This window comes from Anopheles coluzzii, chromosome 2 (assembly GCF_943734685.1).
Source record: "Anopheles coluzzii chromosome 2, AcolN3, whole genome shotgun sequence".
Classification (NCBI taxonomy): Eukaryota; Metazoa; Arthropoda; class Insecta; order Diptera; family Culicidae; genus Anopheles; species Anopheles coluzzii.
Genome location: NC_064670.1, coordinates 12,361,531 through 12,388,349, shown reverse-complemented (window position 1 = coordinate 12,388,349; position 26,819 = coordinate 12,361,531). Strand labels below are relative to the sequence as shown.

Sequence of the window (26,819 nt, the reverse complement as noted above, 5' to 3'; positions counted from 1 at the left end):
TTTCCACAATGTTACAGGTTTAACGGGAGTTTTCCCCTTTTCGAAATTACACAACTACGGGCTTGTTCCGGTAGTAGTTCGAATGTATGACACTTTATTCACTGCACAGCATCTCGAAATCGACGAACAAAAAGCAAAATTAGAATGGATTTCTGGTTTGTATGGCTCCTAGCATACCTGAACCCCCCTCCCCCCTACTCCCCCCCTACGGTGTGGACGCGGATGTGTCGGCGCGCGCATCCTCGCCCGGCCGCCGGCACACGATCAAACCCTTCTCCCACAGGCTGCGGATGAACTCGAGCCGATCCTCGACCGGCAGGCTGCTGACCAGCACGTACCGCGGGTACATCTTGATCAGCAGCTCCACCCCGAGCGCCGTCTCGTGGTCCAGCTCGAGGAAGTTCGCCTCGTACTGGTGGTACTCGCGCGAATTGTCCGTGTGGTAGTAGATGCGCAGCTTTTCCTCCTCGCTCACCAGCCGCAGTATGTTGCGGCGCAGCAGCCGCACCGAGGAGCGGTCGTCGATCGGCCGGGCGCACCGTACCGTCCCGTCCGGGCGGAACTCGTAGTTCCCGCCCCCGTACACCGTATCGTCCCACTCGCCAAAGTCGACCAGCGGGGGCAGCGCGTCGTGCTGGAACCGCTTCGCCAGCTGGTCGACCGCCGCATCGATCGCCGCGTCCGAGAACAGCTTGTCGAACATGGCCCGAATGCGCACGATCAGCCGGCGCCGGTCCGCACTGATGCCGTCCGAGTGCACGATGCCGAAGTGCTGGTGCAGATCGAGCGGCAAGCCCTCGCGCAGCTGCGGCTCCGTGTCGGCCGCGGTCGCGAGCGCAATCGGCAGCATCTGCTCGAACAGATCCGCCCAGCAGTTGCGCTGGTACACGCTGACGGTGATGTGGAGCGAGTGGGCGCCCGGTACGGTGGCCGCCTGGTGGATGCAGCCGCGCGGAAAGTACAGCAGATCGCCCGCCTCCAGCACCACGTCGACGATGGGCGGCCCGGCCAGCTCGTCCTGGCGCAGGTTTTCCGACGACACGCGCGCCAGCACCTCCTGCGGCTGGCGGGGCCCGTACAGGCGCCAGCGCTTGCGGCCCTCGATCTGCAGCACGAACGCCTCGATGTCGTCGTAGTGCGGCGCGAAGCCCTGGCTGCCCGGCGGCGTCAGGTAGAAGTTTGCCCCCGTCATGCAGTGGAAGTACTCCTGCAGCTTCACGTTCAGCTCGTACACGGAGCGCAGGTAGGTTTGCGGGTTGAGCATGCGCACGCTGCAGCCGGCGTCGTAGAAGTGCCACAGGTCGGGCGGGAGCACGCGCCCGTCCGGATTGTGCGTCTCGCGCTGCCCGTCCCGGTACGACGTGATGTCGATGTTTTTCGTGTACTCGATGTTGTTCGTGCGCAGCATCTCGTCGATCATGGCGCGGGACAGCAGGCCGGCATAGTACGCGCGGTCGTTGCGCTGCACCAGCAGCGGCTTCCGCTCCCAGTGCGTGCGCATAAACTCGTCCACCGATATGGTGGGGCCGATGAGCCACGCGAACGTCTGGCGCCCAATCGTCACACTGTCCAGCTCGTGCAGGGCCGTGCCGGCCGGGCTGGCAGTGGTGGGGGTGGTGGTGGAGGAGGAGGTGCCGCCGACGATGGTTGAATGGGCCGCCCTGCTCGGTGTCTTTGGTTCCTGCTTGATCTGGGAGGCGCGCTTCAGCGGCGTAACAACACTCGTCGGCGGCAAACCAACCGCACCGCCGTTCACCTTCGCGGGGCGCCCTTTTTTCGACGCTTTCTTCTTCGGTTCGGCGCCGGTGGCTCCATTTTGCTGCTTGTGCTGCTGTTCTGGAACCACGCCCGGCACCGCCTGCTGCTGCTTAGCTTTCTTTTTCTTCGCAATGCCAGCCGTCGTGGCAGCGGTCGGTTGCTTCGATGCGGAATACAGCTTAATGTGAAAGCGCACATGTTTGCCGGTGGCCCCTTTTTGCTTCTTTCCCGGTGGCGTCGTCGACGTCGTTTGCTTTCCCTCTTCAGTGTGCTTTTTCTTCTGCTTTTTCACCACGGGCGCAGGTTCCGCTTGGGACGATCCTTCCGGCACTGGCCGCACCTGTTCACCGTTGGTGGTGCTACCGTCAGCGGCAGCAGGCTACGAAAGAAGGTTAAACAAAAGGGCAAAGTAAAAACATTTGCAACCCCCCTTTCTCTAGTGGCCATCGCGGCTACGTACCTCACTGTCCTGCTTTGGCTTTGTGCTCGGGGAGGGTTGCGGAGAGGCTGCCGGTTTTTTCCTTTTCTGCGGTGGCTTTTTGTTGCTTCCGGTTAGCGGTGTGCTGGTGGTGATGGTAGTGCCACCCGGCGTCACACCGTTCCCGGCGCCGGGTTCATCCTTCGGGAGGACCAGCTCGGGAGGGCCTGGGGTGGCGGTGGCTGTTTCCATCGTGCGGAACTGGGTGGCAAGCGTTGCGTTTTGCTTTACGGAAGGGAATAATCGCACGCGCTTCTGTTTTTCGCGCAACACGGAGCGACGAGGGGTGTGAAGCTGTGTTCCACAACACGCGCCTTGATTTTTGTATTTGCACTGTTGTGACAAGCACGTTTGACAGCGGGCAAACATTTCAGCTGGGGGGGAAATATTTTTAAAAAGAGAAAAAAAAACACTTTATGCATTAAATCAGGTGCACGAAAATTATTGTACTATGGTGCTGACCAGTTTGGGAAATTTAATCTAAATCCATGCGGTTCATTGAAAAGTGCATTGAGCACGGCCCTTGGTCCAATTTCCATGTGCGCATCCCACCGTGCGGATGGGAGCGCGTTTGACAGCTCGGTGTCGTCGATTGCATGTGTAATTTCAGTAAACATTACCCGGATCGTCACAGATCGGTGCCGCATCCTTGCCGTACGAAGAGAGCCGGCAGAATTATCCTGCTTTCCACCCTAAAGTGATAAAAAAAGAAGTGCTCATCATGTTCATTACCAACATACTGCTGAAGAAAGCGAAAAGCAAGTAAGTCAAAGGCACACGGTACCGCTGCCGCTCGATGGTGCGGTTGCAGCAGTGAGCAGGTCTCGGTATTGGGTAATCCTTGCTATTTTCCTTTCCCCGCAGGAATATCCTCGTGCTGATGGAAAGTGCCGTCAGTGGGCATCAGTTTACCATGATCCGTGAGCGGTTGGCCGACAAGCTGGAACTGCAGCGCTTTGACCCATACAGTAAGGGCCCCAGGAGTTGGGGAGGGTTGGATGCTGGGTGTAGCATCACGGAATAGTGATGGGAGCTCGAAATCGGACCTACCCGATGCTGCTTCCGAAACAATTCCGGAGCCGGCTCTGGAGTTGAATCCGGAGCCGATTTCGGAGTCAACTCCAAATCCGGAATCGAAATTGGCACCGGAATCAGAATCGGCTCCGGGATCGGAATCGACCGGAGAATCTCCAGAACTCCAGACATGGAATTAGCTCCGGAATGAGAAATAGTTTTTGAATTGAAATAAGAAGTTTTAGAAGCGAAATCAGTCCGAGAATCATCATGAGAATGAATACTTTACAACTAAATTTGGATTCTTTGCGGCTATCAATACGTAGCATCCTTGGATCCAAATGCCTATTCTAATGGAGATACCGAAACCGCCTACGATTTCCAAACCGATTCTGATTTCGGAGCCAATTGCGATTCCGTAACCGATTTTAGAGACTGATTCCGGATTTACTATCCGGAATCGATTCCAGAAAACTTCAGAGCTAGCTGGAATCGATTCGGACGAAAACTTCATTCTTCCCATCACTATCACGAAAGCAGGAGGCACGCCATCTCTGATCGGTTTTTGTTTACTTTTACTTGCAGTTCAAAAGATGTGCCTGTACCGGGAGCGCAAACGGCTACGAAGTCTCAACTAAACGGGGTCCCATGTATTTTTTCCCCGGCATTATCCGGCTGCAGTCGTAGTTTGTGTACATAAATAAACCAATAAACCGTGCGTGTGTGTTTGTGCGAAGCTTACCAAAATCGATGCAGTTATTCTATTTTTTGCGCATATCGGGTACGGTTAAGTGAGAAATCGAATCATTGCACAGCGACAACGGTTCGCGGGAAGCACTTAAAGATTAGCATTGTCGAACAAGAAGGGAGCGATTCATAGAGACTCCTCAAATCCTCCCACGTAACGGTTGGATAATTTCAAACCCTCGACCCCAATTTTAAACCATACAAGCCAAAGGAAATATCCTTCCGAGACGGCCACAAGGACAAAAGTAGTGTGGTAGGCCAATGTAGAGGTGGCAAGATGACGCGAAGGTGTTCGCCACTAATGCCGGGATAACGGAGCGGTTTCGGAAACTTCTGTAGCTGACCAAGTCCGTAAAGCGGTCATGTAAAGCCGTTTAAGTAAGCAAGAAGATAAATTGTAGTAAAACAAAAACCCCGATTTTGCACTTTGCTATCGTAATAGTTTCTCTTTTTATTAATGATATTACTCTTCTCTCTCTCTTCCTCTCTCTGTTCTTCTTGTTCTGGATCGTGTGTGGTTGTGTGTGTGTGTGTGTGTGTAATTACAAGTATTCATTGACAAAACTGGAAACGAACGTCCGCAGAAGAAGAAGGCGCGTTGAGGTGGTTCACACACACACACACGTACAGGGCAGGATACAGACTGTGGAGAGAGAGGTGGAGAGGTGGTACACGGGAGGCGAAAAGAGGATTGTGGCAAAGTTCTGATGGCAAGGTTTGTGACCCAACCCAACCCGGGGCCGCAAATCCCATTTCCGTTTGCCCCTCTGTGCCTCTTGTGTGTTTCGTTCATTCTGTTAACTCCTCTGCTCCTGCTCGATATAGCAAACATAAAAAAGAGGGACTCATACTCTTCTCCGATCCTGTTCCTGTTTGTCTAATTCATTCTTTTGTTTTTATAACATATATGTATATAGGTTGAAACTGGGGAAGGATTGTTTTCCAACTTGTTTAATGCTTTTTTTTGCAAACCATAAACACCTTCTTTTCCACGTTCGTTATCATCTTGCCAGCGAATCCTGACCACCATTTCTACATCATATCATAGATTCCCTTCGTTCTGTCTCTCTCCTGTTTCGGAATGATGTATATATTTATCTGCTTTTATAGCGTGGTTGCTTTTTTTTTTGGTTTTTTTTTCATAACCTTCCACTTATCCTACAATTGTAGCTTTCTGTGTTGTTGTTCTTCTGTTTTCATTTTCCTTTCTCTGTCACGTCTCATATTTATCTACTTGCTTTATTTATTTTCTATCTGCGCCCTTTCACACTTCTCTCTCTCTCTCTCTCTCTCTCTCTTTCTCTTTCTCTTTCTCTCTCTTTCTCTTTCTGTCTCTCCTTTATACTTGTTTTGTTTGATTTGCTCTTACGATACATAATAACATATTCTTACAAACATAATCGACTAGAGTGTGTATTATTTGCGAACTGTTGCCACCGAACTGTGCCCCACCCCCGGTTAACCGTTTCGCTTCCCGCCATGCACAATAGAAACTGCAATGAATGAATCAAGACAAGGGCAAGGGGTGAGGGAAACAGCCCTAATACATGTACATTTTCCTGCATATTGTTTGTTTCGTCCATTAATTACTGCAATTATTAAATTGTATCAAAATGGGCAACTAAACCAAAACCACAACACAATGGAACTGGACACAAAAAACTATTTGTGTGAGCATTTGTGGGTTGTGTAAGTGTGTGTGTGTGTTAATTTGTGTGAATGAAATGGTGTACACATTTCTCGGGAGTCCGCCGCTCTTTATTTGGTGAAACGATACCCCGGTATACCAAACGATGGAACAAGGACACCAACAAAGACGAGGTGCTACGTGAAAACGGTCGATTTTTCTCAACCTGCCTCCCGGGAAAGGAAGGGCACTGAAGGAATATCCATCAAGTTGCAACCCAAACTAGGCACTAATATGACTCTCACGTTTGTTTCGATCGGTTTCCTTCGCTACTTTGGGCTTCATCCGCATTCCCCCGATGGGAGAGCCGTAAAATGAGGCCGAATATGTGTGTGGCAATGAAACATACAATCAACACACTCTTTTTCAACACACAAACACGTAGAGATAGGGTACAGGGTTTTACAGCTGGATCTCAAAGTTGTGGGACACTTACTGGACTCTTTCTAATACGAAGTGAACTTCATATTGGATTCTATGGCATGGCACCCTTTTTGGACAGGCTCCTATTGGAAATTCCTATTGGATTTGTCCAATAACGGTTGCTATAGAGTCCAATTCACACTGGAATATGAACATTGGCTGGTATTATTGAATCAGTTCGTAGCGGCGGCGTACGTCCCGACACTCATTTTCCTAACGTACTAGATCGTTGCTACAGTTATTCACCGCGGCGTAGGAGGACCGGGCGCAAGAAATGTGTTGCCATCCCTAGAATTTCATGTGAGCGCCGTACGTCCCCGCTACGAACGGATTCAATAATGGCTGGTATTAGGTTCATTTCACGTATGTACGAGTCCCACAGCTATGAGAACTCTTGGAATAACCTGTAAGAACACTACGACTGTTGTTGTATGGGAGTGAAGTGCATTGGATCCAACTTCATCTGAACAGATTCGTGTTCTGATATGAAAGTGATCTAATATATGATCAATGGTTTTGTTTGGTATCGTATTAGGGTTGGAAATAATACATTACTGTGTCTATGTGTCCGTATGCGTGTGTCTGCAAGTGTTGTTGGCCACAATTGGCGACAGAAGATGTGTGTAACGGTAGAGCCAGAGGGTAAGAGCATATTACAAATTACAACAGTATCGTTCCCGGGCTGTTTCCTCCCTGCGCACTGCGCACCATACGCGCTGATCTTGTTTTCCTTCCGTCGTTTTCCTTTTTCCTTCTCAACGCCATTTTGTATCAATTTGCATTATCGCGTGTTTTTTGTTGTTTCCTCGTCAACTCCTATATATCTCATGCCAGCTGCGCTACTATTATTGGTTTGTGTTGTAGGTATATTGCCGCCTTATGAAATATTACATTTTACTAGCTTCTTTCTCTTCCATTCTTTTCGGGAGGGTTTTTTTAACAACTCTTGCTATTCTATTTCTCTTTCTCTATATCTCACGTTTGCCTTTACCCTCTCTGTTGGTCATTTTAGTGCATTCTCTATATACCCATTGATGCCTTGCATGTAGATACTAATAGGTACCTGGGGGATATATCGTTTTTGCTTCTATAGATATTCATTTGTTGTTTTCTTCTTTGTTTTTTTTCTTCTTTTTGTTCTTTACTGCTTATTCCAAAATCTCTCTAATCTTATCATTAATAAAATGGGGTTATCATTTTGGTTACGTTTGTTTGTTGTTTGGTTTTGTTTGCTTGCTTTTCCTTTACTTGCATTATTACTCTCTCTCTCTTTCTCTCTCTCTCTCTCTTCCTCTCTTTTTCTCTTCATGCGTTTTCCTCCTTTTTTACGTGCATAATAATCGTAATTAAAAAGTTAATTAATATGCTGGTTGCACTTAATCACACAAACAGACACCACATACACATACACTAGCGCGCGCATGCACAGCTAATCACACGTTGTGGCATTGTGAGTGGGTGAGTTTTGTGTGTACCGCTATACTTGTCCTCACTACAATTTCGCTTTACTAGAGTTTGTTTGTTTTTTTCTGTTCTTTTGTTTTCAGTTTGTGTTTTTTTGCGTTTGCTTCCTTTCCTGCTTTTTTGTTAAATGTTGTTTCCCAGTTGTTTTCTTAGAGCGCTAATGTGTTTCCTTTCTCTCATCTCCCTTCACGCACTTCCATTGCGTTGGCGTGTTTTGTTGTTGTTGTTGTTTGGACCACCATAATAATCGCTTTGTTTTTTTTTGTTAAATTATTTATTATTATAAAACGCACAACACCGCGCACAACAGCTTTTTTTTTTAAATATATTTAAACGGTGTGTTTAGTAAACATTGCTATTGGTGAGACATGGGGTTTATTACGTTGCGTTGCTTTCGCTGACTCTGCTCTATACTGCAACCAAAAAGAAGAAGAAGAAGTAGCAGGTGCGCTATTATCGTTAATTTAAACAAAAACCGGCAAGATATCGAACGAAACCAATCGGTGCACGCAACAGAGCAAAGAGCTTACAAAACGGACTCGCCGCCGCCTTTACCACCCCAAATTGACGACATGGATAAAATTAATCAGAATGCTACATTTAAACCTATAATACTAAACCATTATCAAAACACGACGACGACGGCGGCGCGATGGCGATTCGACAGAAAGAAATAGCAATGTTTTTTTGTTCTTTTTAAAACAACTAAAAACAAAACAAAAAACAGCGCGAAGTGAACGGTACAATATAATGGAAAAGCTCAACTAAACACAAACGGACTCCGCGCCAGTGAGTGATATGCAGGAAGCAATGGAGACGCCTCTGCCCTCACGGTGCTCTTGGTTGCTTGTTCCCGCTCATTTAATAAATACGACCTGCTATGTCTATGTGTTTCTCTCTCTTTCTCTCTCTCTCTCTTTCTCTCTTTCTCTCTCTCTTTCTTTCTCTCTCTCTCTCTCTCTCTCTCTCTCTCTCTCTCTCTCTCTCTCTCTCTCTCTCTCTCTCTCTCTAAGGTATATAGGTGTATAACTACTATTCGTGTGTTGTGTCTGTGGTGTGTGGCATATGTGCTGCTAATCCCATACTGTAGTTGACTCCTTTTAGCAGCGCTTCCGACCCCCTGCCGATGTCCTCTGGATAAGCGGGGGAGAATGCACCGGGAGGGGGGGGGGGAGTAGTTATAGCTTTTAGGCTGACTTTGGAGTAACTGTGTTGTTGCTACTTGAGACTTGTGTATGCCATCTGCTCCTTTTCTCCATCTCATCCACTTCCTCTTCCCCTTCTTGGTGTAGTCTCCACCCTCCAGGACCCTCCTGGTGCTGGTCGAGAGGTGGTGCAGAGGTCATGCAGCTTCGACACGTTTAGGCGAAAAATTCGTACTTCGATGCCAGCTTGTATTCCTCCTCGTCCACTTTGTACATTTCGATGAGCTGTTTTTTTTGAAGAGGAATAGAAAATATAGTGCATTAGAGAGAGAGAGAAAGAGGGCGTGTCAGGGTGTCGTTCAAAACAGGCACAAGGGGGTGTTAGGAACACGAATGAGGAATTAGTTTGGCTTAATATATTATTGTCAAATTAGTGTTAGTGGTTTAAAATGTTCTGAAAATGTGTAGTTTTCAGCTCAATCTACAACTGTTTGGCGTGGAGGCGTCCGCCATTAAGGCCGGGATAACGGACTGGCAGACGAAGGCGCGAGACCGTGAGCGGTTTCGGACACTCCTGAGGCAGGCCAAGACCGCAAAGCGGTTGTAGCGCCGGATAAGTAAGTAAGTAACTACAACTGTGGGGTTAAACAGTATTATTTTGTTTTGAAAAATACTAAACCCATAAAGGAGTATTCTAATGAAGCATTAGAGCAACAAATAAGGTAAGGTAATTTAGAGGCACGAGAACGTAACAAAAAGACAACACATTTTAAGAACGGTAGTTAGTAAAAGGAATCAATACATACATACATCAACTTAAAAAGGGAAATTCAAGTGGCTTACATTGACAAAATAATACTTTTGCGTTTGGCATAATAACGGAAAGCTGTCGGCGCAACTGCATGTCCGCACTACACCACACAGACACACGCACACACACACACACACACATGCCGATCGTAGAGATCGAATGCCTGGGTGAAGGGCCTATTTCCTCCTCCATTCACCAAAAGCTCCAGTCTTTTCCAGCAAAAGGATGCCACGGCATCCCTTGAAACGCTTCTCCATCCTCCTTTGCCGTGTGTTATCGCCTACGCCACGGGCTCACGAGCAAATGCAGGGACAGGCGGACTGTTTCGCTTCTTCGCGCTTGCGCGCCTCCTCGATCGTGTTCAGCCGGATCAGATGTTGCGCGGACGGCGGGGGAATGGTGGAGAAGCTGCGAAACGGTACCGGTGGTGCGCTCGTGGTGGTGGTGCTGCCGCCGCTGCTGCCGCTGGTGGACTTTTGTTCGACATTGATGCTAGTGCTACTACTACTGCCACTACTAATAAGCCTACAGCCGTTAGCCGACAGCTAATGGTGGAGTTTTTTTTTGTTTTGTTTTTGTAAGGCATCGTCGATCATCGGAACGGGATCACAGAGAATGGAAACCGAAAAAAGAATGAAAGTGAAAAAAAAGAAGGAAAAAGGATAACGGAATGTAAAAATTAATTAAAGCCTAGCGATCATGTAGTACAAAAGATAGCAACAAAATAAGCATATATAAGCAAGGAACGAAAATATCAAAACAAAAAACGAAACAAAACACTTGATAATAAGCCGTGTCACAAACTACAAACTGAGGGGTAAAGTGAAGAACAAAAAAACAAAAACAGAAGAAATCAAAAATATAAAACCAAAACAATAAAAAATAAGGAAAAACAAATGAAAAAAGGAGGGGAAAAAACTAAAAGTAAGCGAATGAAATAAAAGTTTAACCTACACTAGAGCCGATACTTTGAAGCCTAGAGCCGAAGCGCATTGCCTTAACGGGGAGGGAGGATGGATGGTGGTAGATGGTGGGGGATGCTGCTGGCTTGGAGAGGGGTCAACACATGCATTAACTAATAGGGGGACACTACTGCTACTGTTGCTGCTGCTGCTGCTGTTTGCTGCTGCTGTTTGCTGCTACTGCTGCGCTGATGCGATTGTATCACAACGGTGGTAAAAACTACTTGGTGGTTGGACCATTTTGGTCAACCTTCACTAGAACGAACGATCACAGGAAAGCGAGAACCTAGCCCCAAGGATGCCACCAAAACCTTCTGCCGTGTACCGTAGACTACTCTATTTGTATGATTCGTTTCATGGTGTCTTTTGGGGGGGGGGGGGGGGGGGTATAGAAGAGTGAAGGAATGATGGGACAGGGGATGATGGAGGGGAGAGAGAGAGGACAACAGGTACAGGCACATTCGTAACAGACAGAGGGGCAGAGAATGGTAAGAGAGAAAGAGCAAGACGCTCTTCCTCTATACGACCGTTTCGATCGTCACAATCTCCCGCACGCCGCCTACTAGACCGACGCTGCCCGGTGACAACGATACCTTTTGCACATCGTTCGCCAGCTCCTCCAGCTGCTTGTCGTGGGTCACTTTCAGCTTTTCCTTTTCCCGGTTCTGCTTGATGGTGGCAGTCTGCGGAAATAGGGGAGGGGAGAAAAAACACACATTAGTCCACCGCGGAACTGCGGAAGCGGAGGGAGAAAAAAACGGCCACCCTCAGGGCTATACCTTTTTCTCGTCCATGAAGCGCTTAATGTTGTTCTGCTTCTTCTCGCGCAGCCGCCGGTCCTTTTCGCCCTTCGTCTTGAGCGTTTTGTCGTTGGCGACCTCCTTCGACGTTTCGACCGAGATTTTCGCCTGGCGGCTGTTCAGCTCCTTGATCTCGCGCTCGTGCTTCGCCTCGAGCTGCTTCATCTGGGCGGCCTGCGTCGTCTCCATCAGCTTGCGCAGTATGTCCTGCTGGTCGGCCAGCTGCTGCTTCAGCAGCTCCCACTCCTCCTTCTTGTGCCGCTCGGCCATCTCCGTCCACTGGGCGTTCTGCTCCTGGATCAGCTTGCGCACCGCCGGGTCCGCCTTGATTTCCTCCTTGCTCTTGCCCTTCACCAGCCGCTCGATCGCCGCGTTCTGCTGCTTCTGCACGCCGGCCCGCTCCTTCGCGTGCTTCTTCTTCACCGCGTCCAGCTCCTTCTGCTGCTTTTTGGCCGTCTTCTGGAAGCCCTTCTCCTGCCGCAGCGAGTCCACCGTGATCGGGTCGAACACGAGCGGCGGCTCGGTGACGCGCTGCTCCTCCTTCCGCGCCGCCTCCTCCTTGTCCTTCTTGCCCGTCTCCTCGATGCCCATCGCTTTCATGTTGTCGGAGCGCTCCTTGGCCGCGCCCATGAACGCGCGCGGATCCGACAGCGCGTCCATAAAGTCCTCGAACCCGTCCGGCACGTAGATCTTCAGCTCGATGTTACAGAACAGCATCGGGAGCGACATCGGGAAGTTGGCCTCCGTGCGGAGCGAGATGTGCCGGTAGCCGCCCTGCAGCCCGTCCAGCGGCAGGATGCGCTGCCCGAGCAGCTTGCCGTTCTCGTCGTACACGCCGAACCGCAGCACGGCCAGATCGGGCAGCACCACCTTGCGGAACAGGAACGGTTCCTCGTTGTACACCGGATTGAGCCCGTTCGCCGGTACCATGCGCGTCCGGAACTCCTTGCGCACCGTGTCCGACGGCAACCCGTACATGTCCACCTCCACGTACGTGCCCACCTTCTTGTCGGAAAGGAACTGGCCGGCAATGACCTGCACCGCGCAGGACGCCGCAATCACACCGTCCACCGGTGCGTCCGCGAACGGGTCGAAGCTGCGGTCCGCCCGGCGCATAAAGTCCGGCTTCAGCAGGTAGCCACAGTTGCCGTTGTACTCGAACTTGCCCTGGTTCAGCTGCATCGGCAGATCGGACGTTTGGAAGTTGAGCGACACCATCTGGCAGCCCGCGTTCCAGAACACCTGCGGCATGTAGTTGGACGAGTCGGCCCGCGTACCCTTCGGGTAGATGCGCGACATCTGCCGCTTGTTGTAGTTGACGAACTCGATCGCCTGCGACTTGAGCAGGTTCATGCCGGTCGTCTCCGCGAACGACGACATGTTGTGGTGCACGTTCTTCTTGTCCGCGTAGTCGAACGACTGGAACTTGACCGGCTGCGCGTAGTTCACCATCGACGACAGCCACGGGTGCACGTTCGTCGTCGAGCCGGTGTACTGTACCGGGGGCGCCTCCTCGCCACCGTCCTGCGAGGCGGCGGCCGCCGCCACCGGCACCACTGCCGCCGCCGCCGCCGGCGCCTCCAGCTCCGCTATCTTCGTCACGTCGACCGCGCTCGCGTCCTCCTTCACCTCGTCCTCGATCACGAACTCGCCCTGCAGGAACAGCTCCAGCTCCTTCTTCTCCACCTCCGGCTTGAGCCGCTTGTTCTTGATCAGTATCTTGCGCTTCAGCAGGGACGGGGGCGGCAGCACGGCCCCCGGCTCGAGCGGATAGTCCGGGATCGGTTCCTTCAGCAGCAGGTCGCCCAAAATTTCGTCACAGTACTTCGCCAGCTTGTACTGTTGCGATTTGCAGCAGTGGTTCTCGAACGACAGTATCACCGGATAGTCGGAGGTGACGAAGGCGGTGTCGCGCAGCGCGTAAATCACATCCTTGAACAGTATGTCCGTGCACATCGCCATGCCGTGCGTGATGATCGGCTCCTCGTCCTCGCCCTTGCCGTCCCAGCAGTCCAGCTCGACGCACCGACAGCCGGCCAGCAGCGTCTGGCGGTACATCTCGACCGAGCTCTTGCCCCCGAACTGCCGCCCGGACAGGTACGTGTTGTGGGACGAGTTGATGTAGTAGTGGGACAGCGGCTGATCCATGTCCATGTAGATGTCGAGCCGGTCGAGAAACACGGGCGCATTCTCGTCCGACATGAGGTACCGGATCAGGCCGTCTTTGGTGAGGGTTTCTGGTGGTGGAAAAACCGGAAAATGGAGCAACAAGTGAGTAATGGAGCGTGCAAAAAAGTGCCCCCATTCTGTACCGGACTACTTACTCGCTTCCCGCGCTTCATCGTTCTGCTCGTACGTGGTGATGATTTCCAGCGCACGCTTCTCATCGTACAGCGGGTAGAGGATCTCGTTTAGCCGGGGATCGCGCTGCTTCTCGTTGAGAAAGTTGATGAACTGATCCAGATTGATGGCGTTCGCTTTACCTTGCGTGCTGGCAATAGCGACAAAAAGGAAGGAAGAAGGAACGATTTTAAGCCAGTGAGAAAGCATTCCATTCATCATTCGCAAACTTACATCGACCGGAACAGCTCTTCGATGTCATTGCGGGGACAGATCTTGTGGTACAGCTCGTAGAACTTTTCGAACGTAAAGTCCGCCTTCTCGATCACATCGTTCTTGCCGCTCGGCAGCCCCAGATCGGAGAGTATCTGATATACCAGCTTTTCCGTCTTGCCTGAAATGAAAAAAGAGGAAGCAACAGATTAGTGTTGTGTTGCTCTTGCAATATAAAACGGTGACACTAGGCGTGATCTTACCGGAGGCGAACGTTCGGGCAACCACCTTGACAGGCACTTTTCCGCGCGGATCCACTAGAAAGCCCAACCTCATCCAACTGTGTAGCAGCAGCAGCCGGGTGCAGGAAGGGGGGGAATATATTATATTAAGGGATTAGTTTATCGTACTAACGTTTTTACAAAAATATTTAACAACTACGGTGCATTACAGACAGATGCAGATAAGCGATCAGTGGCAAGGCAAAGCAACAAAACATGGCGATCAACTACAAAGCTTACGATGTTAATACAGTTAGTTGGATAGCATTTCATGCATTATTAAAACATTGCAATAAAACACAAATCAGTTAAATTGATAGATAAATATAACATAAATATTATAAACTATATTAATGCTAGATTTAATCACATATTTTACAGCCACACCAATGGGAACGGGAGAAACGATCGTCCGCATTCGTTGCTTGTCGCGTCGATCATTTTCTATCAATTTACACCTGCAACAGCTATAACACAATTAAAAAAAAACAACAAAATGTTCTACACGTAAATATTTAAAGTGCAAGTACACACGGCACGGCTTCGCCGATTGCCGATTGCGACAAACGGTGACGGTGACGTTATATACCCGGCGACCGCCGCCTTCGTCTTCTGACCCGCCATAGATGGTTCCCAGTTTGTTGCAGCACGGCGCTGTATGTTTAGTGCATTATTAGCCGTAATTGAATACATTTTCACCGTGCTGCAGTTACCTATTTGCAGTGATATTTCCCGTGGTTCCCGTGTGTCACCACCACCACCACCGCCGCGCACGTGTTTTATTTTCCGCCCCGGTATTGCTAAATGGAGGCGCCTGGTGCTGTTTATTGCACGTGTCTCGTGTACACTCCCCTGATGCTAGCTGATTCAGTTTACTAGTGATAGCTAAAGACCACTCTCTCTCTCTCTCTCTCTCTCTCGGAGGGTACGGATAATTTAATTCGATTCTGTAACAACCCGGTTGGCTCTTCCCCCTTAGGTTGGTTATCATCGATCCGCGATTCATCCGCGGAGCGCTACACCACGCGCGGAGTAGTATCGTAGTAGAAAGGTGCCAATTCAATTAGGCGCTGGCTAACACACTGCTTAAAAATAGGGGGAAACAGAGAGAGAGAGAGTGCGGCAAGGTTTGTGGTCAGCATCATACAGCACCCGCACTTGCAGCTACAGCTACAGCAAGGTTTAATTGAGAGATATATCACACCACCATCCATTTGGTTGAGGTTTCTATCCCCACCCCCAGATTCAACTGCTGCGCTGCGTGATGATTGAAGCATGTCCCGGAGGATGGAAGGGATGGAAGGGAGAGAGAGTATTATCACTCGTCTACTTGAAAGTCAATTTGCTTCATTTGCATGATTGTTGAGGATTCAACCGGTTATTCCGGGTCGTTTGTGCCTTCCTTTTACGATTTCGTAAATTATTTACCATCCATCAGCTGGAGCTAGTGCTGGTGTTGTGCCCGTGAGCGATGCAAACTGTTCCGCCATTTTTTTTCGATTGGGGCTTTTGGGGGGGGGGGGGGGTGGGATGGGAGCTTACGAAGAGAGTTAAGAATGTAACATAAGGGCTAAAAAGCGATAGTAATGCTTACTCTTATCATTAGCGTAAAGGGTACTCTCCCCTTCTCGTTTGCGTTTGCTACTTGTGTTTCTAAGTAAGCGCATTAGAACAAATCTCTTCAAGAGATGGAGCAAATGTAACGGGTAGCGATAGATGGAGCAGCTTTCTTATCCGTTCGCTACCAACAACTTACTGCTTCATCAAGTTGGTCCATACGCATACGTTGTTCATTTTGATGTTGTGTGTAATGTCGCGAAGACCTTGCTGCCAGAGCTGTCACAGGTATGTGGAATTCGAACCCCCACCCCCCGAAAATGGTTGTTTTAAAGATAGAAGCAGAGATAGAGAGCAGCCAAAGATGAAATAAGTGAAAGGAAAGAAGAAAAAAATAGAAAAAAATAATAAAAATAATTTTAAAGAGTACCAAAACCTGTAAACTTTTGCAAATAACCCCAAAACTCAAGAGCTAAAAGATAACATTATCAACCTAAAGCACCCTTTTTCCATCGTACACAATTCACACTTGCTTGCAGTGTTTGTATGCAGGTGGTATGCACTCTCCTCCAGCTAACCAGCACCAGAAATAGGTCAAGGCTCACGGGAGATCCGAAAATTCGGGTCATCCCATGGTCCGCCGGTTAGATGCTGCTTCGGCTGAAAAGTGCACCATGGGCGCCTACAGCCCAGTCCGTTGGTGCTCTTTCTTTGTAGGAAGTAAACGCATACACACACACACACACACACACACACACACACACACACACACACACACACACACACACACACACACACACACACACACACACACACACACACTCTCTCTCTCTCTCTCTGTCAGTCCAGGAAATGGTGTCAGCAAAGATAATTAGATTCTAGCCCACCATCGTGTGCTTGGCGAGGGGAATGGGCTTCCATTTTCTCTCCACCAGCACAGGCCAGGGAAGCGTGTCGATTGAATTAAAGTTACGTTAATAGATTTATACGATAGATTGCAGGTCCTCGGTCACGTGGAGGGGGGGGGGGGGGCGAGGACAAAACAGACACCATTCCACCATTCCGATCCTTTAACGGGCTGCAACTGCATTAAGGTACTTCACGCCGATGTGTTGTAAAATTATCATAGCTTTCTGCATTATTGCCTACTACCGAGGGAGGCGACAAACTGTAGGCTGTTAAATAAAAAAGAAAAGAAAAGCGAAGGGAACAAAACAAACACAACAATATGGTGAGATAATGCGACTGCGCGAAAATAACCTCCCGCGCGACATTAGTACCAGGCGCGCAATTTGCTAGTAGCTGATACGATCCAAAGTAAACAGCACGTTTCTTCCTCCTTCCCGCGTGGATCGTTTCGATCGTCCCCCGTGTTTCGATCGTCCCCGTGTCCCCCGAGTGTATTTCAACCCCCTCGCCAGTGTGTGTGTGTAAAGTGACAGGGAGTTAAAAGGCAATTTAATTTACAGCACACTTCCTGCCGCCTGTTGATGGAGTAGCGCGCGTGTTTTTCCTTGTGCGCCATTCCAGACAGACAGCACAATTTGTCGTCATCTGAAGGGAGAGGGTTCGTCGGTTGACAGTTGGTCGAAAGCTATTGTTTCACGAGTGGCATATCATCGAGTGGTCACCCCCACGGAGGGAAAAGCTAACGGTCAACCGATTAGAAACCCAAGTACACCTGGGAGACGATGACCACATTTTCTCACGAATGGTGTATCATTGTTTTGTCGTCGCTTGTAGAATAGTGCACAGACAGCTGAGGACACGTTCGTTGAATGGCGGAAGGCGAAATAAATTGCATTCAATTGTCGAATGATTTGTTAGCCACTCGGGAAGGTGTGTGTTTTAAATGGTTGCAGCGGATCGCGGCAACTATTGGTACTTGGTTGGAAGAAGTGTGGCCGAAGGGCGTAACAGTTCGAGCACGATTGACATTATGGCGAAGTGGGACTGCATAATTCGATGGAATAGCTGTAGGACAACGAATAACAGATAAGTGATCACCGATTTATGTACACCGCCGCACCGCAACACCGCCACCCCAAGCCGATCTCAGCGATCATGCGATCATGCGCACACGTAACACATAAGCAGCATGCAACAAAGAAAATATGTGGTGAAGGAAACACAAATCAATGCACAAAACCATGCAAAGTTAGTACTAAAGGGGGGCGAACATTATTAACAATCATCGGTCAGTAGTTTGGAATCGTTTGTACAAAAATATTAAAAAACCGTGCCGTAGTAGAAGAACTTACTGCTTCTTGAGGGCGGTCATTGGGCAGAAGTTGTTGGCCTTGCCGTTGTGGGTGATTTTACGCAAACCATCCACCCAGATCTAGAGGAAGTGTAAATGAAGGAAATGAAGTGGAAAGAGTGTATTAGAGACAACTTGCTGTCTTCGACGAGCGGAAGCAAATCCACACTGCAGGGGACACGCTTTTCAGCTTTTGTCAACATTTGTCGCTGGAACGGAACGGAAACTCCTTGGAAAATCTCATTTAAACTTTATCGCTAATATTAATATTTCCACCCCGTGTGTGTGTGTTTGGTTACGTACGTACGTACGTTATGTACGTTACCACCCGTTGCCAATGGTGTATTGTGCGCGAGGAATCGCACTGCTTGGCAATCGGGGATGGCACGGGATGCGACTTCAAACTTCAAAATAAAGTCTCAACTCAATCAGCGTTCTAACCATTACTAAGGTACGTGTGTTTGCCGTATCAAATTATCGGAAATATCAATCCAGTAAGGTGCTAAGCCGGCTGAGAGAGTGCCAACAGATCCGTGTCTCTGCCTGATTAGTGCTTGTGGGTGCAGTGTAAAAGATCAACAACCTCCTCCGTCAATCCACGACACGACGAGAGAGCCGCACAACAATGTGTACTAGAGTGCTAATCGATTCTGACAAGAATCCGGAAGGTAATGGTTGGTTGAGGGCGAACGGGCGGAATCAGACCCGCGTGTCGTCGGCAGCAATGCTAGCCTATTATGTACCGTGTGAGTGCTGCTTACACAAGCGACTAGTACCACCGGGACAGGGTACACCGTCTGTCGTGCGTTCAATCCGTCCACCCGGGGGGGGGGGGGGGGGGGGGGGGGAAGATAATTTCTCGCCTCGACAGTTGATTATTGACGACATTCGAAAGCTATCATCCCGGACGACCGGGCCCTCCGTTTTCTCCGTATTTTGCCCCCCTCCCCTCCTCCGCCTGTTCACTGGGAAGGTGGAGCGGGAGGTCAGAGTTCATGCGAGGCCGATTACACGCTAGATGATGGCTCCGCTGGCACGAAAGGATGAGAAGCGCGCCACATCATTCACGTGGGTGTTTGAGGGATGATTCTGTTGTGTGTGTGTGTTAGGGAAAACTCGGGTCGGGTCGGAGAGGTGGGATTGGACCGGTTGACTGAGCAAATTATCTGCCACTGGATATTAATAATAGCTTGCCTCGTACGTTGCCGCGCAAACCCTGGCGATGAAGAGGATGATGCCGTCGGTGGCAGGATACGTAACAATGTTATCGTAGGGAAACCATCTTGCCTTTTAAGGCTCTCTCTCTCTCTCTGCTTCACGGCGTGTGTTTTGTGCGTTCCAGCGCCGACGAGTTGGCGGCTCTAGCGGTTCTAGATATAATTTTCTAACACTTGATCCCAACCAGCACAGCATAAGCAATGCAAACAATACACACACTCGGGGCGGTGGAGCAGTTCCTGGTGCTTCAGTGGTGCTGGGGCCGGATCAAGGGTTCGCCTGCTCAGTGGAAAGCGTATCTTGCTCGTCCTCGTCGTCTTCTTTACCGTACACCGTGTGACTCTAATGAGCGGTCCCGTGAAGGACGATGGTTTCGATCCTGCCGTCCACCGGACACTGATGTAAATTGCGTTTAATTAATGTACATTCGATCGTGGGGTGCACACACACACACACGCCATCATCTATCGGCAGTAGACTCCTCCTGGGTTGATGTCGTCCAGAAGCGGAAGGTACTACTATTCTGGTACTCGCTTCGTAAGGTGAGCCGATAATTACGGCATTTGCGCCGATCAGGCTCCATTCGCCTGTGCAAACACAAGCAGTGTGTGTCTGTGTGTGTTCCGTTCGCCTCTTTTTTGCTAGCAACAGGTAGCACAGCACCGTCGTCGAGGTGGATTCAAACGTCACACAGTGCGAACGCCATTATATGTTCCCCTTCCCGTACACAGGTGTGTTTTGTTGGCTGATTGTCAACAAAAAAAAAGGGGATAACCGAAAACCAGCAACCAGCCGGTACACGCTACCGTGTGTCAATCGTGTCGTCGTGACTGGCTGGCTAGCTGGTAAAGAGACTTCGAACGGGTTCGTTCGGTCGCTTACCTTCGCCGTTGCAGCGTCCGGACAGACGACATGCTGATAGTTGATGTTGATGTAGTCCGTGCCCGAGCAGATGGTGAGAGATTTTTCCTCCACATTTTCGCCGTGCTTGTTGCACAGTTGATTGTACAGCTTCATGTCCTGCGGGGGCAAGAAAATGGGGGAGAGTTAGCGAAAGTGAAATCAAAACGGAAAGCAATTACAATTAGCCTAGTACAGAGCGCCCAGCGAAGCGCGTCGCAGTGTTCGCGGGTGGACAGCGTCCGAATTGTCGTTTCTGTTTGAAGCTTTGTTTTCATGGGCCACTTTTGGGCCTTAACCATATCACAATGAGTTAAAAAGTGAGGATACCTTCTTCTATCATTTTTTAGTCTCTTCTAGTACGTGCAACATAATCATGAACAATTCCCACCACTCCAAGTATATGACCACTCTCTCCCTCTCTCTTTCTCTGTAGTGTGTAGTCTTCCCTTTTCTGTGCACAAACTCTCTAATCAGACGCCTTCCTATCCCACACACGTGGAGCATATACTCATGCATTAATGCATTCGCTTCCGCTGACGCTGGACCGACAGATGGGAAAGTGTGAAGCGTAAGTAGGCCCCCCTTGGGCGAAAGCAAAACGAGACACCGAAAAGACGCGCCATCCAGAAGGGCAGTTCCCTGCTTAGGCTGTGTGTATTCCAAGCTCCCCACCGAGATGAAAGGACTTACAATTAGCACCCAGACCGAGAGAAGTACACCCTGCAGTGATTCACACGTGATGTGAAGGTGCCGTTGTAGAGGTTGAGCCGTTTGCTGCAAGCGGACCCTTTTTGTTTTGCGTAGTGAAAAGAACCCTTTGCTAGCCCTACTTAAGCACAGTAAATAGCTGAGAAGTGGATAGTGTGTGTATGTGTGTGTGTGCAGCACATTGTTTTAGAGCATAATGGTGTGCAAGGCAGGCAAAAGTTGCAGTCTGCGAAGAGTGTTGTGTGTAGCAAAGATGGCACACAGGAAGGTAGGATTGTAAAATTGTGATGTGGGAGATATAAATTGGGCAAAAGCTATGCCACTTTTAAAACAGTCAGAGTGGAAGGATTTCAGCATACTTTACACATGGTAATGGGTAAAAGTCATTATACTAAGTACCTTTTGTAATACCGCTTTCTCAACAACCAATCATCACTTTGGTTCCACAACGCAAGAGGAATCGAAACGATACTCCTCCAACGATAATTCCCCTTCATAACCCATCATCGGTCTATTTCATTCCCATCATAGCGGAACTATTTGCAATCGAACATTCGAACTTGCCCCTGCACATTGCCCATTGCCCCCATAGTCGGTTCCGGTTCTCCCATTTTCATTCGGTTTCAACTCCAGCTGCAGAGCCGCCAGCTGAAGCAATTTCAATACATTTTCCACCCCGTTTTTCAGCCTCACATTTCCTCACAAAACGTTGGAAAAGGGTCTGGGGTTTGTGGGATTTGTTGTTGTTGTTGTTGTAGTGCGGCCACATCACACGCCAACTCATAAACAGGAAATCGACCAAGAGAAACGAACAACTACCGCTCGCACACGGAACGCCTTTATGGTTTCGCTTCCTTGTTTTCTGCCAGTTTGTGGTCGGTGTTTGCGTTCTTTTTTACTTCTCCAAGTGCACGCAATTAATTCACGACCACCATTTGTTGCGTTTATGCCATCGTCGGCACGACGAGGTCACACACGATGGCGGCGACGGCGACGGCAGCGGCGTGAACTTAACACCGTGCACAAACCGTTCGTTCGTGCGCTTCTGCACGTACCTTGTGTACTAATCCTGGTCAATAGTTAATGCAAAAAGGAAGATTTTGTTAACAATAGGAATTTTTGTTGTGGCCCCTGACGAGCTGCGTCAAAACAACATGTTGAAAATAGATCCCTTGTGAAGGGGTTTTTTTAAAGAAGCTTTCTATATCCCAGCAGCGAATGTGGATACGTTATTTAGTTTTGTTCTAAAGTGTTTTAACTAACGGTTGCCATTGTTCGAGGTAGTCTCCTGTAACGCTTTTCCTTTGTTTCTGCACTCCTAAAAAATGCATACTAATGTAAACACATCCTTCGCCGACTGGTGTTGCATCCGTTTGTACAGCGCGTTAGTTCTTAAGCTTCCTTGTTTGTAATTCGATTTTTTCGTCAATTCTTCTGCTGCTAAGCCCTCTGCTAACGACACAACAACGGAGCACGGAGTTTGTTTCTTTTTTTGTATATCCTTACCTTTGGCATTCCGCCCGCTCGGATATCGCTGACTTGACATAATTCAATAACGTCACCTTCCTGTCGCCGCGACGTTTGTGAAAGGAAAGAGACGAGAAAACAAAGCGTTAAAATGGAGTTACCCGACGCTGCCAGTGTGGGTGAAAGAAGAAAAAAGAAACACAACAAGGATAATTACCCGTCCTTCGCTTTTCCAGTAGATGAAAAACCCGTACTCGTCCACCTTGAACATGCAGTTCGGTTCCAGCTCGTTGTTGTCCTTCTCCTCCGTCCACCGGTCGAACACGCATCCGGTAAGGAGCGGTTCCGGCACCGGGATCTGCCAGTTGAACTCGAACTTCTTCGTCATGCTGCCTTCGTCTGCGCGGGTCTGAGGCTGGTCAGCAGCAGCTGCTGCTGTTCAGAGATTGATCTCTTCGGCTTGTGGCCGGTGCCGAACCGTAACCCGTAAGTCGGAACGCTGGAACGCCGTCGACCACCGATGGGGATGGTTTTTATCTAGAGAGAGAGTGAGAAAAAGCACACAGCAAATGAACGAAGTGACATTAAGTAATGGCGTATAGAGAACAGTGGAGAAGCTCTGTTGGCGTGCAAAATGGCAGGAACAGTGGAGGAGCGCACGCATAAAGAAAGCATAATTTAATTTCCTTCAATATCCCGTTTCTAGCCCGCTCGACTGAGGAGCCGTTCCTTTCTTTCTCTCTCACTCTCTGCCGTTTCCGTACCGATAGCTGGTTGCAATAAATGTGGAAAATTGATGTAAAAAAAACAACAAGGTCAAGTTTGTCCGTGCACAACACGCGACAACAATCGGCGGTAAAGTGGTTTAGCTGCGTGCAACAGCAGGTCGCATGCTCCAGTGTGGCGCCTTCTCTGCCCACCCACGCACGCCTCCCCCCAGGTTGTAGTAATTAAATAAATCAAACAACATTTATTAAATTAAGCGTGTTACTAGCGGGTGGACGCGTGAACGCCCGTCGCGTACGGTTCGATTAGTGTACGAGAGACAGAGACCGGATCCACCACCATGTCACATGGCCGATGTGGTTCAAACTCACCTGGGAGGTGGTAGAAGGTTCGAGCACCAACCGGCATCTAACCGATGGTCCCAAAATGGGCACGTGCCATGGTAGTGGAGTAGTTAGTGCGCCTTTCATGCACGATCCCGAAATGGAAACGTGCAGCACACACCTTGAGCCCAGCCAGTCCAGCCCCGGCAAGTTCGTAGTGTCTTAATTTATCTTGCACTCTACACTACACCACCAAGCTGGTTTACGGGGTAATTGCCATTTATGTGACGACTGGTGCAAGTGGTGCTAGTAGCTCTTTGTTTGCGATAGAATTCTTCACCAGGTGCTTTGGGGTACACACACAGGGTGTGTGCACTCTACCGCGGTAAAACTTCGATATGGCTCCCGCTTCCGTTCGGTTTGTTTGTTTGCTCAATTAGCAGCTGATCTATCAAGCTGAAGCTAGTAATGATTGCAATAATGACCGCTGCCAGGACGATCGCAGAGGTGTGAAAAGAGAGTCAAATGTTTTACTTTTTTAAGGTAAGATTGCTTTGGTTGTAGTTGAGTTGAAACAAGCTGAATATTTTAAAAGGTTGGTATATTGGGGAGATGCGAGAAAGCTTAAACTTCATCCTGTATTAGTAGCAATATTCATTCACACCGGGTTTAATTTTCTGGAGTGTTGCTATCATTTCAATCTCGAACTGTCAAACTCCATACAAAAAACTGACTGGTATCGTGAAAGGACCCAATGATAGAAACATCATTTTGCTCTCTATTTTCCAGCTTGAAATGAGTTAAGATGAGTTGCAATAAAATATATATGTTGCAGTACATCAATTCAATATTATTTGAGGTAACATTTTATATTATGTTTTTCATTAAAAAATAATGAACAACAATTGTCGATTTTTCATGGATTTATCTTCACCCGCTCTAACATAACGTTAATTGCACTTTCAACAATAGTATCCCATGAGTTAGCGGGCAAAATTTGACACCTCTATCGGTCGAACTCTAACCATGATGGCCAAAGAAGTGAAGCAAGTTTGCTTAGAAGCGTGCGCGATTAAAGAACGTACACTCCGTGTGGCAGTTTGTGGACGTTGTATAAGTCTGTACTGGCATGTACAACATATTGGCACTATTAGACAACAACCATTGCATCGAACGAGAGCCTTGTTCCGAATGGCCGACATCTCTTAGCGACAAGAAGCTCCAAGGGATGTTGAAAATGAAAACCAAGGGAAAATTCGCTACATCGCAGAGTTGGCTTAGTTGGGAGGTCGTTGCAACCGGCTAAACAGTGTGATAGTACCTGGGAAACATGAACAAACATATCAGAAAGCAGAAATCGCATCCATTGGTTTTGAAGCGGCAAAACGCGAGCTGGTCCAAAATCGCCCAACTGTTTCTCATCGAGTTTTTATAAAGAAACATGATCCAAAAGCTCTACTCCAAAAATTTTTGAGGAGGAATTGACAAAATTCGAAGAGAATCCTAAAAACACGACTACACATGCGTATCTTCGTTCGACATGGGGCAACCGACGTCCGACGTCCGACATGGATTTGGTCGTACTAGTTGGCTACTTTACCACAGGACCGCCGCCCCAATACCTTGAAGGATACTAGGTGAACCCAAGTCACGCCAGCCCTTGGGATAGCCCCCAACCTGGTCGCCATGATTAGACCGAGTTTAATGGTTTTAGATCCATTTCAAAAGGGGATTTTTTCGTCCATTTGAGCACATCCTCATCATCACCACCTTCACCATCATGAACCGCCGTGATGCTCGATTGTCCAGAACAGGCGACAACAAGACAAGGTCACCACCCAAAATGCTCCATTTCCCACAAAAAGGATTGGCCGAGATTTGGGGGATAAAAGCAGCTAGCGGCAACAGTGTATTTTACCTCTCCGAAGCCCTCGAGATGCAGTGCTTTGCCTGCCTGCTGTCGTTAATTATTCACATTTTGTCACCGGCACAGTACCCAGCATTACCCAGCAACATCAAAGAGATTGGGGCGTGTAGTTACACAGAGCACCCAGGAACCCAAACCTTCGACACGGATCACGCGGCGGCAGATCGAGGGGGGAAAACGTTCGTCTATAAATAGGTGGGTCACGGCACCACTATTAACACTTGTTTGGTGTGTCAAGCCCCCTAACACATCAGTCGCCATTTAACGGTCACACTTTGATCATCGACCGGAAGCTGCATGAAAGCCGAATGAAGCAGTAGCGCGAGGGCCAGGGATGATACCCCCCTCCACAGGATGCGATTCAGCTTTCTCGATTTTCCCGCTCCCGCTTGTAGCACAATTCAATCAACGGTGGCAATGGTACAGGATGCAAAGTTCAAGGGCACCATAGAACGGGTGGCGCCGCAGGTGGTGAAAGCTGTGCGGAAGTTAGCGTTTATTCGATTACCTTAGCTGCTTTTCCATTCCCCCAAAGCCACTGCCTGCGGGACGAGTGATGGAAAATGTCAATTCACGGCTCCCGCAGTCGATGCCGAAGGTGCCGCTAATGGAATCGTATCTCTAAACCTTTCGCCGACCGATCGGAACACGAACGCTCGCGAGAGTGTCTGCGCGTCGGCGTTCGATTTGCTGTGGGATGGACGCGTTTTCTACGGAAGCGGGAGCGATAGCGCGGCTGCCGAAATGTAACTGCTGCACAGCAGAAAGTGAAGACGCCCCCGACCACAAAGCCGGAGGGAGACGATATCAAGATTAAAGGAACATGCGGTTCTCTCCTGTAACGTTGAGCGGTGTGTAGAAAAAGGGAAATGTACATCAAGATGCCCCACAAGCAGCAGCAGCATCTCCTTTAGAGACACAACAACAAGTCAAGTGCCCGGGGGTGTTGCTGGTGGTGGTTTGCGGCCGTTTCGGCCTCCATTTGGGAAGCGAGATAATCAGATCTAACCGTTGGAGCCAAAGCACATCATCGATTTAAGTGTGAGCGGTTGGGGACGGATCAAAGCGCAGCCAAGTATTGAGCAATCGGTCGAATCCGGCTCGAATCCTCCCATTTCCTCCGTCCTTATTCCACCCGTCGTCGTCTTCGATTGAATGCTGCTGAGACAGAAGAGAGGAGGAGGAGGAGAGCGCAAATCCTACAGATCAAACGATTACAACCTTCGTCCCTGCCGTTGGAACCTGCTTGCAGCCCCCCGCGGGGTCATCTGGAGCACGCTATCCATGGACAGTGTACTCAACTGTGCGATCGGGTGGATACAGAACAGGGCACATCGTCCAGGAAGACAAGCATTTCCACTGTTTCGCACAAGCAAGCAGAAGCCTCGCTGGGATGTGGAACGGGTGCGCGCTGTGTTCTAAGGACCTGCTTGTTCTGCTGTCCTTCTCAAAGCGTGGTGTCTTCACCAAACAACATGGACGCAAATAAAACGCCGGTACGTGTATCCCTCTCTGTAGAGGCCGATAAGGTTGCTTCTTATCTTGTCTTTCCATCTTGAATGTACTTAGTGCATTCGAAACGCGGCAAAAGAGAGAGAGGAGAAAAA

General features: G+C 49.1%; 3 protein-coding genes across 18 annotated transcripts in view; 1 reads left to right on the top strand and 2 right to left on the bottom strand.

The window, feature by feature from the left end:
• Positions 1-62: 62 nt before the first annotated feature.
• Positions 63-7,688, bottom strand: LOC120952293 (bifunctional lysine-specific demethylase and histidyl-hydroxylase NO66; the record flags this gene model as incomplete). The annotated part of the gene is made up of 3 exons (XM_040371560.2): positions 63-2,137; positions 2,219-2,648; positions 7,519-7,688. Coding segments are annotated over 3 exons (2,532 nt in total), but the record flags the coding sequence as incomplete, so codon positions are not given.
• Positions 2,831-4,001, top strand: LOC120952300 (39S ribosomal protein L33, mitochondrial). The gene is made up of 3 exons (XM_040371572.2): positions 2,831-2,998; positions 3,101-3,204; positions 3,836-4,001. Exons 1-3 carry the CDS (start codon positions 2,958-2,960, stop codon positions 3,886-3,888), a joined length of 198 nt encoding a protein of 65 aa, XP_040227506.1. The 5' UTR covers positions 2,831-2,957; the 3' UTR covers positions 3,889-4,001.
• Positions 7,689-7,785: 97 nt separating the features above from the next.
• LOC120952289 (1-phosphatidylinositol 4,5-bisphosphate phosphodiesterase) overlaps positions 7,786-26,819 on the bottom strand; it is a 40,988-nt gene continuing 21,954 nt past the window's right edge. For 13 of the 16 annotated variants that reach the window (XM_040371549.2, XM_049606019.1, XM_049606023.1 and 10 more), the window contains 11 exons: positions 22,454-22,773; positions 22,276-22,335; positions 20,041-20,178; positions 17,942-18,021; positions 14,106-14,182; positions 13,864-14,023; positions 13,614-13,780; positions 11,269-13,526; positions 11,083-11,172; positions 9,560-10,072; positions 7,786-9,001 (listed from right to left, as the gene is read on the bottom strand). In XM_040371549.2, the coding sequence (XP_040227483.2) occupies positions 9,821-10,072; positions 11,083-11,172; positions 11,269-13,526; positions 13,614-13,780; positions 13,864-14,023; positions 14,106-14,182; positions 17,942-18,021; positions 20,041-20,178; positions 22,276-22,335; positions 22,454-22,624 (3,453 nt within the window). In that variant the 5' untranslated portion in view covers positions 22,625-22,773 and the 3' untranslated portion in view covers positions 7,786-9,001; positions 9,560-9,820. Of the gene's footprint in view, positions 9,002-9,559; positions 10,073-11,082; positions 11,173-11,268; positions 13,527-13,613; positions 13,781-13,863; positions 14,024-14,105; positions 14,183-15,879; positions 15,960-17,941; positions 18,022-20,040; positions 20,179-22,275; positions 22,336-22,453; positions 22,774-26,819 lie in introns of all 16 variants that reach the window. The other 3 variants (XM_040371552.2, XM_040371555.2, XM_040371554.2) reach the window with 3 other exon arrangements.

Coding starts and splice junctions, on each gene's coding strand:
- LOC120952300 (XM_040371572.2), top strand. CDS start 2,958: ATGTTCATTACCAACATACTGCTGAAGAAAGCGAAAAGCAA. Junction 2,999..3,100: donor CTGAAGAAAGCGAAAAGCAA/GTAAGTCAAAGG, acceptor CTTTCCCCGCAG/GAATATCCTCGTGCTGATGG. Junction 3,205..3,835: donor GCAGCGCTTTGACCCATACA/GTAAGGGCCCCA, acceptor TTTTACTTGCAG/TTCAAAAGATGTGCCTGTAC.